We start from the raw sequence: 17117 nt of genomic DNA, 5'->3' as shown, positions 1-17117 counted from the left end.
GTAATTTTCAGTCGCAGTTGATTGTGTGGGAATTGGTTATTCTTTAACTAGTGAGTTGCACCTGTTTGGATATTGGGCTGGTTATACACTCATATTGGGTGGGCCGCAATCGAGTTTAGGCATGTAGAGTTGGGCCCAAAGTATCTGGGTTGATAGTGACATGCTCTCTGTCTATCTCAATTCTCGAAGTTCAAATTTCAAATGCGTGTTTGGAAAAGGAAAAGGCATCATCTCTCAATATAAAATGAATTTTCTATTTTCATGAAGGAGATCGTTATTCATGCAACTTTACGAGCTTGGTTTGGTAACTGGTTGGTTTGGGTTGGGTAAAGAGACCAAATAAAGGTTTTTTTTTTTTTTGTTTTTTTTTTTGGAGTATGATTCTCTCCACACTTCTTTCTATCTGTGCTCGTTTCGCATTCGATTCGCGTGCCTTTTGCGTTTTTCCCTCACTTGTTATTCTCTTTCCTTTTTTTCACATTTTGCTTTTTGGTTTTTTTCTCTATAAAAAATTAATATATTGCAACCGATATGCTCTTAGACACGGTCATATATAACATAGAAATCACACTCAGAAAGAGTAGACAATTAGCTAAAGTAGTAGGTGTTGTAGCAAAATTGATTTACAAAAAAGAGAAATCGGCCACATTAAAATTACCTTTTGAAAAGATCCGTTTGATATTCAAAAACTGCTCGACAATAATCAGACAAGTGAGGAATGTTGGGATGAATCTTTTTATATTTAACATGATCAAAATAGAAAGAGAGGAGAATCCCTCTCCACTTTTTACTCCCAAAACAAAGAAAGGGGTGTGGGTGGGAAAACGGTGGGAATGCATGTGCTTGCTTGAATGGCGGCCGGTGGGAGGCCCACGCGGTCACAGTCCTTCCATGATTACGCCGAGGCAGGAGGCAGGAGGCAGGAGGGTGGGGGCCAACAACAAGAATGACAAACCATGGACTAGACGTGCCCAACATTAATCGGATTTTGGTCCTCTTCTCATAACGACCCTATCTTATTATGTTATTCTATAAAAGAAGCACTATTCTATTACACGGCAGGTGTTAACAAATTGGTATGATAATGACCAAACAAGTATTTAAGGGTATGAATAATACTTTATCTGAATTTAACTTTTTAAATTCAAAAATAATTTTCAAGTTTTAAGCTTTAAAAATATATTTGGTAAAACTATTTTCAAAAACTGAATTCAAGATTAACTAAAAATTATAGCATATTATCTAAAAACATAAAAAGTGATTTTTAAGAATTTTTAAACTTAAACTCATTCATTTTCTCTTCTTCATCCTCTATCACTTCAAATTTATCTCTCTTTTCTTCTTTCTTTCTTTTTTTTTTTTAACTTTTTCCGTCTCTCCTCCAATCCGCTATCTTCATTCTTTCGATTATTTTCTCTCACTCCTCTTCTTCTCTACCTTGGCCGATCTTCTCTCTTCTTTCTCTTTCCTTCAATCATCTCTTACTTTCTTTCTTTCTCCTCTTTCTCCCTCTTCTGCGACCCTTTCTTTTTGGATATCTTTGTCTACTTTAAGTCGTAAGATTTAAAATTTTCAAATCGCAAACCAATCAAGTTTTTGAATTTTAAAGAAAATTGTTTTAAAAAATATTTTGAAAAATGATAAAAAAAAATTCAAATAGAATAACAAAAATACCCTAATCATTTTCCATTTCACATAACGCGTAAATAATTAACCAAGCAATGGATCTAAGTTTTTGTGTTTTATTTTATTTATAGAACATGACTACTCCTGCTGATGCTACTGATTATCGATTCATGACTATACACGACAATACATTTCATTTGTTTAATTATTATTATTATTATTATTATTATTATAATTTCATGGAATTTGGTATTATTGCTAATGCTGAGCGAGTGACAATAGATTATGTATGTAAGAAAACAACACAACTGGAAATCGTAATAGTATAATTTTACACGCTTTTCTTCTTCCTTTTTCTTGTTCAAAACACCGAACACGCATAAAACACCGAGCCAGCTCATTATTCACTGTCAGTATCTCTACAAATCAATACCCTTTTATTTTTATTTTTATTTTCCTTTTCTTTGTTGCTCCATGAATAGTAATATTACCGACCAAAAAGGATATAACAGCAATATCATTATCTCTTCAATCAATACCCATATATCATTTTTCTTAGATAGCACTCTAAAAATCTCATTCTACACTCTTTATAAGTGTATTTTTCTTTTTAATTATAAAATATTTGGAATGCAAAATGAAAATTTTAAAGTATCAATAACAATTCATTTTCCTTATATTTGATAGAATATGGAGTATTCCGTGTCCAATTTCGACCCATAGCCTCAAACAAACAACTACTCAACTCCACGTCCACGTCCACACACCAAGAGAGTCAAAACTTCAACTTATATACACTGCAAAATCTTAGGCTTCCCATTTTCTTAATGAGATATCAATAATAAAAATGGAAAGATGCCTAAACTAAACTTAAAGAGTGTCACACGCAATTAATTTGACACCACCATAACCATTAAAACTAAACACCGATGAATGATTCTTCTTTCTAAATGAATAATAATAAATAAATAAATCCAGAAATTCACAGTTGGAGGAAATCCACCACAATTCTAAGTTATACCCACCAACTAAGAACCTTCTCTTTAATTGCCACCATAAATCCCATTGGGTATTATGAATTTTTTGTTTATTCTTTTCCTTTTTACGAAACACTGTAATATTATGTGAATCAACAAAACAAAATGCTAATTATACTTTGAGGTTACTTTTATCCCTCAAGCGAACCTATAAGGTTCACAACACAAAATTGGAGGCGTATGGAGCCGAGATGCAAGGTGTGAGTAAGATTTTATATATTTTGGTAATCAGTCGAATATAATAATTTTTTTTAATGAGATAATAGATTTTGACACGGTACGTGTTATATGGACAACAAATATGATACTCAGGCTCACATTAGGACGTTTGTTAAATAAATAAAAGAATTTTTCCTAAAAAAAAAAAGAAGGGCAAAATGATACAATATGAATACTTGTACTTGTAATTGCATCTTGACAATAATATGTTGACTTGAATGGTATTTGCTAAATTTTGAAATACAGGGTCAAATTATTACAATCCCTAAACAATAGGGGGGATTGTCAACAATAGGGGGGATTGTCAAAAGAGACAGCACCTCCCCCCCCCCCGGTTTGTATTGGGTCATTGACGTGTTTTTATTTTTTTATATTTTTATGAAAAATATTTAAAATTTGAAAAAAAAGAGTAATAAAAAAGTGGGGAAGGGAAAGCCAACAATCATGGGCTATTAGTCCTGCTCACGACTCACTCACTAAGGCCTCGTTTGGTACGTCGTATATAGCATCGGATAGGATTATTAATACGGAGCCAGGTGTTTGGCGCGCTCTCGTATTAAATTGGACCGGACTAATTTAATCCGATGCTCTTATTTTATACGGTGTACGCCCTCTTAATAAACCCGTCCAAAAGGAGTGTATAATTTAGTCGGGTCCTTTCTCTCTCGCGCGAACTGGGCTTTCTCTCTCGCTTCCATCGCCGTCTCATTCTCTCACCGACTACATTCTCCCCGTCTCCTTTGGCTGGCTATGTTCTTGCCATCTCCCCTGCCCAACTCTGTTCTCCTGGTCTCCTCTCATCGACTCCGTCCTCCTCTGCCGATGTTGATCTCCCCAGCTCTGTTCTCCCCGTTGCCATTTTTTTGGTTTAATTCAGACGCCCACAGAGAGACCAATCGCACCACCACCGCACAAATTCTGAAAGATTTCATTTGGGTTTTAGAACCTTGACTTGGATTCGATGACAAGATTCGAAAATTCGGAAAGATTTCATCTGGGTTTTACGATTTTGCATGTTTCCCCTTTTTTTGTTTTCTGATTGTGATTTAATTTCATTAGTTCGGGGTATTTTTTGGATTAGTTTCAGATGTACAGAGGGGGAAGATCTGCTTGACGATGCATTTCAATGCCTCTTTAGGCCAAGAATTGTAAGGAGATAGAGACTGATGCTGTTAGGGGACAGTGCGGCAGAGAGATCTGGGGAAGACTGAAGCTTTTTTTTTTTTTTTTAATTGTATTTTAAGTAACTTGATTTAAATAAAAGAAGATTTTGTTTTTTGTTTTACTTTGATCCATTAGGTGGTTGTGAATTTTATTAAGTGTAAAAAAAAAATAAAAAATTCCCCTTGTTTTTATTAATCATCTATTTTTATCTTTAAAAAGTAATAATACTTTGAATTCTTCTTATTCGGTATAGTACCAAACGCAGTATAAATAATACGGTCGTTAGTCCGATACTACACCAAACGTCCGATTAATTTAGTCAGTACTATCCGGTGGCTATTTATCCTATCCGACTGAAATAGTCAGTACAGTCCGAGCTGCCAAACGAGGCCTAAGTCCCTCCCAAACCCATTTGAACCCATTTCAGACAGGCAGAGAGAGGTTTTGTTTTCTCTTTCTTCCATTCCATCTTTTGTTCTCAAATGCTGCTGCCGCTGCCTCCTCCACCTCCTCCTCCTCCTAACCCTGCTGTCTCCTTCTTTACTCTCCTTTTCCTTGATAGATAACGCAACCCAACGGACAGTTGCAGAGAGAGAAAGACAGAAAGAAGGAGAGATTGTTTTGAAATTTGAATTGAACACTTGCCCTTCTCTCTCTCGCCGCCAGCCAGAGCTTCGCTGAGGCTCTTTGCTACCTTCATCCTCATCCCCCTCCAAACAGATCTTTCGGATCTCTCTTATAAAGACGACGCAGGTAACCCTTCCTTCTTGTTCGACCTTGCTTTCCTTTCTTCTCGCATTTTGTTTGACCACTGTCTCAGCTCTTTCTCTTTTTTACTCTTACAGATTCGGACACGCTCCGCTTTTTTCTCCATTTGACAAAAAAAAAAATGTATAACTATTTTGTTTTTCTTCTTGTTGGTCTGTTTGGTTTCTTAGGAAAAAAAAATGTCCATGGATTTCTGATGAGTTTTAGTTTTACACACTCGATGTGATGTGGATTCGATTCCATCTGATGTTGGTTTTTAGTGTAGACTTGGTACTCCATACTGGGTGTTTCGTGATTTGTTGTCGAGTTTATGTTTGTGGACAGAGGATCATATGTTTACTTTGCTTTGCTCTCTTTTCGGTTATGATATTTACAAGATCCGCTGTTGAATTTTATTTTCCTTTTCAATTGTGCTAATGCGGTTTTGAATTTCTCTTTCTTTGTGAAAAACAGGAACTGAGGATTAATCACTGGTGCTGGTTCGAATATGGCTTCCAGATCGTTTAAGGCGAGCCGATCGAATCTATCATCAAACTCTGATATGCCTGATTCAAACAAGCAGCCTCCCATCCCTCCGACAGTGACATTTGGCCGCAGAACTTCCTCGGGTCGTTACATCAGCTACTCTAGGGATGATCTTGACAGTGAACTCGGGAGTGGTGACTATATGAACTATACAGTGCACATACCACCAACCCCGGATAACCAGCCCATGGATCCCTCCGTCTCACAGAAGGTCGAAGAGCAATATGTGTCTAATTCCCTTTTTACTGGCGGATTTAATAGTGTTACGCGAGCACATCTTATGGACAAGGTGATCGAATCTGAAACAAACCATCCTCAGATGGCTGGTGCTAAAGGTTCATCATGTGCAATTCCTGGCTGTGATGCAAAGGTGATGAGCGATGAACGTGGGGAGGATATTCTTCCTTGTGAGTGTGACTTCAAAATATGTCGGGATTGCTATGCGGATGCTGTGAAAGCAGGGGGTGGTATTTGCCCTGGATGCAAGGAACTGTACAAAATCACAGATTTGGATGAAGTGGCTGCGGATAATAATGCACGCCCACCGCTCCCACTTCCTCTGCCAAAAGTTTTGTCTAAAAATGAGAGGAGATTGTCGCTGATGAAGTCAACAAAGTCAGTGCTAATGAGGAGTCAAACTGGGGATTTTGATCACAATCGGTGGCTCTTTGAAACAAAGGGAACTTATGGGTATGGCAATGCCATATGGCCCAAGGAGGGAGGTTTTGGAAATGATAAAGAAGACGAAGTCGTTGATAGAACAGAATTGTTGAACAAACCATGGAGGCCACTCACACGGAAATTAAAGATACCTGCAGCTGTTCTAAGCCCATATAGGTACATATATTACCTTAAGATATACTAGGTTGTGATGGCAATCTCATATGCAAAACTTTAAACTTGAGAACATCACCATGCCACATTGTACTTTCGTTGAGATGCATTTCTAAATTAAGTGATAAGAAGATCTGATCCACAGGTACATATATGCGGTTCCGTTCCCATTAGAAGATAATAGGACTATAAGCATAAGGTAGTGATCACATGCTGTGATCAATGGTTAGTTTTTGAGATTGGAGAATGCATTCGACCTATGTGTCACCGTGCCAAAATTTAATTGTCTAATGAGCAACATCTTGGTTTAGTTCTACTGATAGATAGATAGCTCCATGACCATTTATTTTGCATGGAATCATGGCCTCTTGTTTGGATTATAAATGTCCTACGAATGCTAACTTTTGACGAGTACTGATTATTGTAGGATATGTAGTGTGTATTCATCAAGTGGATGGTTATTCTATTGTTTATCTGCCTGGTGGCATTCCTTTTGAGGTCATTCTTTTCATTGTCTTGCGACTAATTGCTCTCTGTTGCTTTTGTGTACACAGGCTTCTGATTTTTGTTCGTATGGTTGTCCTTGCACTGTTCTTGGCATGGAGGATCAATCACCCAAATACTGATGCAATGTGGCTCTGGGGAATGTCAATAGTTTGTGAGATATGGTTTGCTTTTTCTTGGCTTCTTGACCAACTGCCGAAGTTCTGCCCAATCAATCGCTCGACAGATCTTAATGTCTTGAAGGAGAAATTTGAAACACCTAGCCCCAACAACCCCACTGGCAAATCTGATCTTCCAGGCATAGATATCTTTGTGTCCACTGCAGATCCGGACAAAGAACCACCACTTGTCACTGCAAACACCATCTTATCTATTCTAGCTACTGATTACCCTGTTGAAAAGCTAGCTTGCTATGTTTCTGATGATGGAGGTGCCCTTTTAACTTTTGAGGCCATGGCAGAAGCTGCTAGTTTTGCTAATATATGGGTACCATTCTGCCGTAAACATGCTATTGAACCCAGGAATCCTGAATCGTACTTCAACTTGAAGAGGGATCCATACAAGAACAAAGTGCTGTCTGACTTTGTCAAGGATCGAAGAAGGGTAAAACGTGAATATGATGAGTTCAAGGTTCGGATTAATGGACTGCCTGAATCTATACGCCGACGATCAGATGCTTATCATGCTCGGGAAGAAATCAAGGCCATGAAGCTTCAAAGAGAGAACAGAGAGGATGAACCAGTGGAGGGTGTGAAGATTCCCAAGGCAACATGGATGGCTGATGGAACCCACTGGCCAGGGACTTGGTTGACTGCTTCATCTGAGCATTCTAAGAGTGACCATGCTGGTATTATACAAGTATTCCTCTGGTCCCGGTAACCTATATTATTTTGTTCTAACTGCAGATGGTAGATTGTTCTTACATATTTTGTATGTGCACACTATAACAAGTAGGACAACATGAGGCTTAACATTTATTTGCCCTGCTGATGCAGGTGATGTTAAAACCTCCGAGTGATGAACCGCTGCATGGAGCTGATGATGATGCTAGGCTTATCGACCTCACTGATGTTGATATCCGCCTTCCCATGCTTGTTTATGTGTCACGTGAGAAACGTCCAGGCTATGATCACAACAAGAAGGCAGGGGCCATGAATGCCCTTGTTCGAGCCTCTGCCATCATGTCCAATGGCCCGTTCATTCTCAACCTTGACTGTGACCATTATATTTACAACTCTCAGGCAATGAGGGAGGGCATGTGCTTCATGATGGATCGTGGTGGTGACCGCCTTTGTTATGTCCAGTTTCCTCAGAGATTTGAGGGTATCGACCCTTCAGACCGATATGCCAATCACAACACTGTTTTCTTTGATGTCAATATGCGAGCTCTTGATGGACTTCAGGGCCCAGTGTATGTTGGAACTGGATGTCTCTTTCGTAGAGTTGCCCTGTATGGTTTCGACCCACCTCGGTCAAAAGACACTCACCCAGGTTGTTGCAGTTGCTGCTTTTCTCGTCGCAGAAAGAATGCCTCAGTAGCCAACACCCCAGAAGAAAACCGATCCTTAAGAATGGGTGATTCTGATGATGAAGAGATGAATCTGTCACTGCTGCCTAAGAGGTTTGGGAACTCAACTTTCCTCATTGATTCAATTCCAGTGGCAGAGTTCCAAGGTCGTCCTCTAGCAGATCACCCAGCTGTGAAGAATGGACGCCCACCTGGTGCTCTCACCATTCCCCGTGAGCTTCTTGATGCCTCTACTGTTGCAGAGGCAATCAGTGTCATTTCGTGCTGGTACGAAGACAAGACTGAGTGGGGAGAGCGCGTAGGGTGGATTTACGGATCAGTTACTGAAGATGTGGTCACTGGGTATAGGATGCATAACAGAGGATGGAAATCAGTTTATTGTGTGACCAAGCGAGATGCATTCCGTGGAACTGCTCCTATCAATCTCACAGATAGGTTGCATCAGGTTCTGCGCTGGGCTACTGGCTCAGTTGAGATTTTCTTCTCCCGCAACAATGCCCTCCTAGCCAGCACAAGAATGAAGCTTCTGCAAAGGATAGCATACCTCAATGTGGGTATCTACCCTTTTACCTCCATCTTTCTTATCGTCTACTGCTTCCTCCCGGCGCTTTCCCTCTTCTCTGGTCAGTTCATTGTGCAAAGCCTCAACGTTACTTTCCTGACTTATCTTCTGATCATTACTCTCACTCTATGCATGCTTGCCATCCTTGAGATTAAATGGTCTGGGATCGAGCTAGAGGAGTGGTGGAGAAACGAGCAGTTTTGGTTGATTGGAGGGACTAGTGCGCACCTTGCTGCTGTGCTTCAGGGGCTACTGAAAGTTATTGCAGGGATCGAAATCTCCTTCACTTTGACTTCAAAGTCAGGTGGCGAAGACGAGGATGATGAATTTGCCGACCTCTATATTGTGAAATGGTCCTCTCTCATGTTACCACCGATAACAATCATGATGGTGAACTTAATCGCCATAGCAGTTGGGTTCAGCCGCACAATATACAGTGTGATACCGCAGTGGAGCAAGTTAATTGGTGGGGTGTTCTTCAGCTTCTGGGTACTAGCGCATCTGTATCCGTTTGCGAAAGGGTTGATGGGGAGGCGAGGGAGGACGCCCACCATTGTTTTTGTGTGGTCGGGGCTCATTGCGATAACCATCTCTCTTCTGTGGGTGGCAATCAATCCGCCTTCGGGTGCGAACCAAATTGGGGGATCATTCACATTCCCGTAGAAAGGAGGTCATACTTTTAGTGTTAAAAATCTTGTGTGGAGTTACATTCCTTAATTTGTTTGATACCTGAACAAGTTCCTCCATTTGAATTTTGTCTGGCAGTAACCAACTTTTGGACCAATTTGAGTAATGACTGTAAGTTATGAAGTTGTGAATGATGGGGACCAAAGAGATAGGAGCAGGAGGTTGTTTTCTTTTTCTGGCTTTTTATTGGATGCCCTTTTAACTTAGGAGAATTGTTAATTTCAATGTTCCGCCTTCAATTTCACTTGGGCATTTCATATGTCCCTCAATTTTCACCGTCATTACTTGTCACCCGTAAATATTCGGGTGATGTTTCCGTATATGTTATTGTCGACATCGCTAGTCTGAAGGCCTTCTTATGTCAATGAATCCATAAAATGAAAGCTTCAGGGAGTTCTTATGTTAAACCCAAAAACTGTGAGCATATATATAACCTACGATTTTTATTCGGTTATGCAAATTTCACTAAAAATCAACATAAAATCTATTTTCTTGCAAGTAATCGCCACAGTTTAGGACATTTACGAGATTGATGGCTCCAACCGTTGCATTTTGCTCCAAACCAATAAATCCCAACCCACCACAACAAACACACACAAAACAAAAAGGAAAGGACAGAAATGGAGTGTAAAACGGATTTTTCATATTCATAAAATTTCTGAATCTGTTTGGGGCAGAAATGGGCCATCCAAACTGAACCACAGACGATCTGCTCCATCAGTTTACGCGTACATGATACATCACAAGCACCAGAACAAGCAAATGCGTGCTATGCCTTAACTTTCTTATTGCAAGTGGAACCATCTTTTGATTTCTTGGACTTCCGTTTCTTCGTAGCTGCCTCTTCTTTCAAACGTTGAGAGGTTTTTCGCTCCTCATCTTCAGGTTCGTTTATTAAAGTCCCTTTCTCATCGTCCGCAGAGGAGTGCATCAAAGACTTGTCATGCAATACTCGTGTATCTGTCTCTGGTTCAATGACTGACATTCCAGTCAGAGTGTAGTTCACCAAATACGTGTTCGTTTCGTGCCTGTCCATTCGGCTAAAATGCCTCTGAGAATAGGAGAGGAGACCTTCAAAGATTTCCCCAATGCCCTTTATCTGACAAAACAAAAAATCACTGTCAAGCCTTAAGCTATTTATAGAGTGCTGTGCTTATCTATGTAACCATAAATAGACGTGGGCGTAAAGGTATGTAAAGACAACTACCTCATTAATCTTTGTTGGACTGAGGATGTTGAAAACTTTTGAAAGCACAAAGTGAGCAACATGACAGAGCTTTGGCTTTGTATTCCATTCCCGAACATATTCAAATAGTAGCTTGATCTCTTCCTCGCCAAGGGCAAGAAGGGCTTTCTCCATCTGCTTTTCAGTCTCTCTCTTCCTGCAGACAACTTGAATAGGTTACATTCTCAAAGTTTAAGAGACAACCAGTAAGTGGAAAAAAAAACATAAAGAGAAGAGATAAGCAAACCTCCAAATTTCAGAAAAGCACTTATAAAGCTTATGAGGCCTGCGAAGCTCAAATGCAACTTGGATTGCTTTAGAAAAGTCGGCATCTAACACAGCATTTTCTAGCTCTTGATTCTTTAAAACACCTTCCTCCTGTATAATCATGAAAATTTGATTATATAAATAATATCCATAAATGGGGGTAAGGTTAGCCGACATTCACCTCTCCCAGACCCTGCGTAAAGCGGGAGCCTTGTGCACTGGGTACGACCTTTATATAAATAATATCCATCAAGTGAATTTGACATAAACAGATAAGGAGAATACAAATATATAATCTGGTGCCATGTGGATAGCCTAGGAGCAACATTTGTCCACATTTAATATCATAAGATTTCACCTATCAATATAACTATAAATCTTTGGACAAAATCCTATAACCTGATTTATTAATGAATTCAGTTAATTATACCATCAATGGGATTAGATGAACCCCTTCAACTTTTAAGATTTTGCATTTGATGAAACTGCATTACCTACCTCTACACACCAAAAATAAAGGTAATGTGATAACTCACCTCTCTACGAAAAGCTTCCTCTTTATCAGAAGCAGTACAATCATACCACATATTGATGACAGCATCGCTGCTGCCAGTTGCAAGCATTTCTGTCTTTTTTCCAACAGCCAAGGCATAAACCTGTAGGGTAAATCCTGTCAATGACAAGGAAAGCAAAAATCTACTTGGTGGGAAGAAAGGAAAAAGTAGCTTGACAATCCCGGTTATGATTGAAAATCATCATTTTGAATGTTCCACTAATCATGCATAACAGTAATCGAGAGACCCAACAATCCATTTAAACAGATCTCAAAGGCCAAATCACAAGAGAAGATAAGATGCGGGCTGTAAGGTGGTCTGTAAGGAGACCAAAATCAAGATATCTGACCCAACATATTTTGTTTCTATAATCCAAATGTCCAATCTACAATTTTGACTACTACATGTTGATGATCACAAATTGATTGCTACATGAATATCACATGTTTTCTGGTGTATTATCAAATCTCGTATTGGACTTGTAATGAAATGATTAGAACATTTTATATGTGTGATTGCAACATGACGGTCATGTGTAAATGATAGACAATGACGAGAATTTCAAACTCCTAACATCTAACTTTTAACATCTTGTAATATTTGAATATCTCTAATGATGTAGCCTATAATATGCATTATAGTGACAAGTAACTTGAGATACTATTTTCAGCACCTTGTTGTCATGCTGATCATAAGTAGCAATGCATTCATCGGTTTTGACCATCCACAGTTTTACCAACCCGTCAGCACCTGAAAATGATAACACAGTCAATGCATATATAATCAGAGTTTCAAGGATGTGAGAAGAACCAAAGTGGGAACTGAGCCTAGATACCTGAAGAAATAAATTGGGTTCCACGAGTAAGAAACGATGCTCTTAATACGCTTGATGTATGCCCTTCAAATGTTTTCAAGCACGAACCATCAGATATGGCCCATATCTTTATTGTTTTATCACCAGAAGCTGTTATAACACATTGATCAACGGGAGAGAACTCTACAGACCAAACCCCCCTTTTATGACCCTTAAGTACAATTACTGGTACAAGATCCGGAAGCCTCCATACACAAGCAGTGCGATCCTGATCAATGAGAAACCCAGAAAGTTTTATAAGGTAGTGTCATTCAACGTATTTAGGATCCTCCATTCTTCCAAAGAAATATCAACTATAAATAGTAATATGATAAATGCGAGAGAATCAAAGAAGCACTGCCTCAAAACCTACAAACCTGTGAACCACTACAAACTAAACTATCATTTGGTGCAACAGCTACTGAATTGATATCCCTATCGTGGGCTGCTACACCAGCCTTTGCTTTCAGATTCACTGGCTTTTCTGTATTGTCTGAAAGACCATCCAAACTCCACACCTTGATGGTACGATCACTGACAAAGAAATGATATAGGTCATTTTAAGCACCTAATAGAGCTCAACAGAAGTATCCTCCTTGAGGTAGCAACCCGTAGGGTGATCCTTTTAACTATTGAAGGCATCACCAGTAAACCCAAACAAAGATAGTTTAGGTTACAATTGTGAACAAACTGTAAGACAGAATTTGGTAAAAGGATGAGCTGCATAGGTGCTCACCTACTGCCACTAACGAAGAAGTCTTTCTGCTTTTTTGAGAAAGCAATAGCTCCAATACCTCCCATGTGACCTATGCCAAGACCAAGGCAACATTTGCTTTCTGAATCCCACAACCGAACCTACAGATAATGGAGTTAGAAATCCGAACAAATCACTTATTAACACAGAGATATGGAGAGAGAGAGAGAAGAGTCACAGGGGAGGGGTGAGAATGAGGTGAAGGGAAGTGTTTTTCACAAGGCTGGCCTGTCTAATAGAGTTATTGCAATCTATATGACTACCCTGTGAGAAGAACAGAAACAGAAACTTACAGTGTTGTCTTTGCTCCCAGTCACAATAAGTGGTTTTCCACAACTCAATACACAGGTGTCAAGGCATAGAACAATTCCAGTATGACCTGCCAATACATAAGAACATGACATAGACGCAATGTCATATACTCGTACCTGCATGTTTCCAGATTAAATAATAAATCAATAACCAAATATATAATAGATATCGTAATTCATAAACACACATATACGTGAAGCATGCACCCACGTGGTAACTTCACCCAACTAGATAGGAGCAGGTCAGCAGGAAAACAACAAAAATGTATGTTTCTGAACAATGTCAACAACAATAATTCCCAAATAAAAGACAATTGGAAATGAACAGATGGATGCTGAGCTACAAAACTCACTAAGAACAGAGAATTTCTTCATGTATACCAGAATATTCATAAAAGAAATTTTGCATGCACAAATTCTAACTCTTCGTTAGTGAAGCAAGGATTTTTTGCAAACATACATGATAGAAATACATAATGGTAAAAGATTGAAAAAGGGCCTCTTGTAGAAGATTTTAATGTCAAAAACCAATTTTCACCAAAATTGTTAACCAAGAATTCAGTTCAAACGCCTTTAAGATAACAATGAAGCAACAATTGATTAGCATTGAATATTTTCATTTTAGAAGAAACTTGCATATATAGTAGAAACCAATTCTACGTGAGAGCCACCAATATACATAACTTAAGACAGATATGAATCCAGTAGGACTGGTACATTTACCTGTTCAAGATTTGTGGCAACAGCAAGGAATTGTTCGTCATCTCCTACAAACTTCATATCCACAATCTCATCGTTGTAACCTACAAGTCTTTTGCTCAATTCAAATTCCAACGTCCCCTCTGGCAACTTAACCGGGGAATATAAAAGGAACTCCTGATCAGCAGTCACACAAAGCAACCCTTTATCTGAAGGAAGCATGACGGCTGCGGTGAATCCCCTATTTGATTCATCCACATCTGAAGATGGAGTGACATCTGAGGACTTTTGCTCATATAGGCAAACTGAACTGTCAAAATCAATAGAGTACCAGTAAACAAACTCATAATAAACAAACTCACAATTATAAATGCATAAGTAAAATTAGTTATAACTTAAATTACTTCAAATGAAATAGTATAAGAATGCCCTTAGGATTTACCCTTCAGAATTCCAAATCCTTACAATCCCACGGTCACCAACTGTTATAAAACAAGTTTCACTTAATCCACTTTTCTTCCCATTCTGCTTCTTGCAGGAACCCAAATAGGATGACAATGGAGTTCCAGAATAGATTGCGCACACAGCTTCAAGAACCTCATATGTTGTTACAGTCTTCATGCAGCTATAGTCATGGAGGTCCCACAAAATTACAACCTAAAACCATTCTGCAATCAATACCTTGGTGACCTATCAACAGCAATGGAAACTAAGGAGCATGACAAATAATGCTCAGTGAACTTTCCGGTGAGACAGAATAAAGTTGGCATTTGAGAAAATAAGTCAAACAAAATAGAAATTCAGGAGTGCATAACAAATAATTGAAAATTAGACAAATGCATATCTTATGTCAACGTAGACAATCTAGTTAAGGTTCGCTCTGAAACCCTTCACTATCCATGATCTACTCATTCGTGACCCAAAAAACCCGTCACAATATTTAATTGGTGCACACTCATATCAAACTTAGCCACCTCTACTGCAAAGGCTAAGGCTCGGAACAAACAAAGAGAGTACTCGTAGGTACTGAATGAAAACATAAAAGCGTAAACTGAGTCATACAGATGCATGCGCATGTAACAAAAAAAAATAGCACTAAAGTATTGAGTGAACCCAAGTTCAGGCCTTACCTTATCTCTTCCAGCTGTGAGCAATGTCCATCCGTCTTCAGAGAGTGCCATAGAAGTTACTGTGGAGTTATGCCCACTAAGCGTTGCAACGCACTTCTTGGTTAACAAGTCCCAAACAAGCACAGTTGTATCATCGCTTGCGGAGAAAAGCTAATGAAATAAAGACAATCAGCATGATGAGTTGTTACAAAATGGACAAAAGAAGTAGTTTCAACCCACTTCATCTGGACAAATAGAGGCGGGAAAGAGAGGTAAGGGCTATGTGGACATTGCGCTTACAAGTTGTTTAGTAGGATCAGGATGGAAGAGAACACTAGAAACAACCCCTTTGTGGCCTTTAAAGTAATGAGTGCAAAAGCTGCCATCAACATCCCAAACAAGAACCTTCCTATCAGCTCCGGCAGTCGCAAGCAATCCTCCAGACGGGTGACAAGCCATTCCCATCACTGGCCCCTCATGACCCTAATCCAAAACCGAGAATGACATACTCAATAATTTTTCATTTCTCTTGGTAACCAATTAATCACCAGTCAAAGAGAAGCATTTGATTTAATTTAAACTGAAATAGGAAATTACCTTCCAAGAACGCACGCACTTGAGGGTGGAGAGGTCCCAAATCCTAATTTGGCGACTGTGACCGGCGGAGAAGAGCAGAGTGTCGTCGGGGCTGAGGGCCAAAGCGGTAACTTCGTCTAAGTCGCCTTCAATAGTGGACCGAATCGAGGCGTCCAATGAATCCACGATCTTAATGGACTCACCGCATTTGCAGGCGATGGAGGAGCCGTCGGATGAGACGGCGAAGGGGCCGCCGGAGTAGAACTGTTGCAGAGAGGGCACGCACCGGTAATTCTTCTTCAAAGGTAGAGACGCCATGAGAGGACTCAGCGGCCGCAGAGAGAGAGAGAGAGTGGGAGGGGGAAGAAGGGGGCTGTCTAAAACCGTTACTTGTGTCGGAGCTCAAGTAGGGTTTAAGGACGTTACCAACAGAAACAAAATAGGGTTTAACGAAAAGAAAGACAATGGATTTTTTATCTCTTTTACTTATTATCCAGGAGGCAGCCCATACCAAAATATGGGCCGAGGAGGTGGTGGGCTTCAGTTGGGCTGGTGAGTTGTAAAATATCGTTAAGATTATAATCCATTTTTGGTTGGGGCTGGAGTTTGGAGAATGAAGAATGAAAAACCTTTGAAAGTGAAATGGAGCATTACTTCCCCCTTGTGGTTAGACATCCATGTGGTACCCTGAGATTGTTTCTTGTTTTAATGGATGCTTTGTCGGTTTACTCTTTTAATGCATGCGAAACATGCTTTGTTCGTATGTAGGCAGGAAAAACACCATTTGCTTTCCAGCAACAAGACTAGGAAATAAGAAGACCGTTGGGTACTTGAAATTGTAGGCAGGTTGGTGAAAATTCATTTCTTTTGATAAAATACTAGATAGACTAATTATAACTTAATCATAAGGGAAGGCTTTAGTAATGCCGGCTAAACCGCGCGGATGGCAGGGTGGGTTTGTTTAAAAATTTTGTTTTCATTTAGACACTATATTTCTTTCTATTTTTATTTTTTATTTTTTATAATAGATTATAATATTTTTATAAATTTTTAAACAGAAATTAGATCACAAATAAAAAAAACTCAATTGTGTAAACCAAAAACTCAACATTGCTATTACAAGAATGGACCTGGATTGTCTGTCCTCCCTCATCTCATACCCTTCTCATCTTCTCCTATTTCTGTGGTTGTGCTTAAACCACATCAACATTTTATATTGATTTTTTTTATAAAAATAATAAGACAGAAAACAACGAGAATATAAAATGTTGACCTGACTTAACCGTGATCATAGAAATAGAAAGGGATGGGAGAG

General features: G+C 39.2%; 2 protein-coding genes across 2 annotated transcripts; one reads left to right on the top strand and one right to left on the bottom strand.

Annotated features, from left to right (window-relative positions):
- Window positions 1-4442: 4442 nt before the first annotated feature.
- On the top strand, window positions 4443-9698 carry LOC126625949 (cellulose synthase-like protein D3). The gene is made up of 4 exons (XM_050295077.1): window positions 4443-4799; window positions 5268-6176; window positions 6728-7535; window positions 7673-9698. Exons 2-4 carry the CDS (start codon window positions 5302-5304, stop codon window positions 9428-9430), a joined length of 3441 nt encoding a protein of 1146 aa, XP_050151034.1. The 5' UTR covers window positions 4443-4799; window positions 5268-5301; the 3' UTR covers window positions 9431-9698.
- A 377-nt stretch (window positions 9699-10075) lies between these two features.
- On the bottom strand, window positions 10076-16227 carry LOC126625959 (protein TORMOZ EMBRYO DEFECTIVE-like). The gene is made up of 14 exons (XM_050295088.1): window positions 15824-16227; window positions 15527-15709; window positions 15248-15397; window positions 14560-14774; window positions 14142-14427; window positions 13401-13535; window positions 13090-13208; window positions 12731-12887; window positions 12336-12582; window positions 12174-12250; window positions 11483-11602; window positions 10927-11057; window positions 10662-10836; window positions 10076-10553 (listed from the first exon to the last, which is right to left on the bottom strand). Exons 1-14 carry the CDS (start codon window positions 16118-16120, stop codon window positions 10224-10226), a joined length of 2622 nt encoding a protein of 873 aa, XP_050151045.1. The 5' UTR covers window positions 16121-16227; the 3' UTR covers window positions 10076-10223.
- Window positions 16228-17117: the final 890 nt, after the last annotated feature.

This window comes from Malus sylvestris, chromosome 1 (assembly GCF_916048215.2).
Source record: "Malus sylvestris chromosome 1, drMalSylv7.2, whole genome shotgun sequence".
Taxonomy (NCBI): Eukaryota; Viridiplantae; Streptophyta; class Magnoliopsida; order Rosales; family Rosaceae; genus Malus; species Malus sylvestris.
The sequence above is the reverse complement of the archived record's forward strand: the minus strand, read 5'-3'. Positions and strand labels throughout refer to the sequence as shown.

Coding starts and splice junctions, on each gene's coding strand:
- LOC126625949 (XM_050295077.1), top strand. CDS start 5,302: ATGGCTTCCAGATCGTTTAAGGCGAGCCGATCGAATCTATCATCAAAC. Junction 6,177..6,727: donor GCTGTTCTAAGCCCATATAG/GTACATATATTA, acceptor TTGTGTACACAG/GCTTCTGATTTTTGTTCGTA. Junction 7,536..7,672: donor ACCATGCTGGTATTATACAA/GTATTCCTCTGG, acceptor CTGCTGATGCAG/GTGATGTTAAAACCTCCGAG.
- LOC126625959 (XM_050295088.1), bottom strand. CDS start 16,120: ATGGCGTCTCTACCTTTGAAGAAGAATTACCGGTGCGTGCCCTCTCTG. Junction 15,398..15,526: donor CTGATCCTACTAAACAACTT/GTAAGCGCAATG, acceptor TTATTTCATTAG/CTTTTCTCCGCAAGCGATGA. Junction 10,554..10,661: donor GTCCAACAAAGATTAATGAG/GTAGTTGTCTTT, acceptor TTGTTTTGTCAG/ATAAAGGGCATTGGGGAAAT.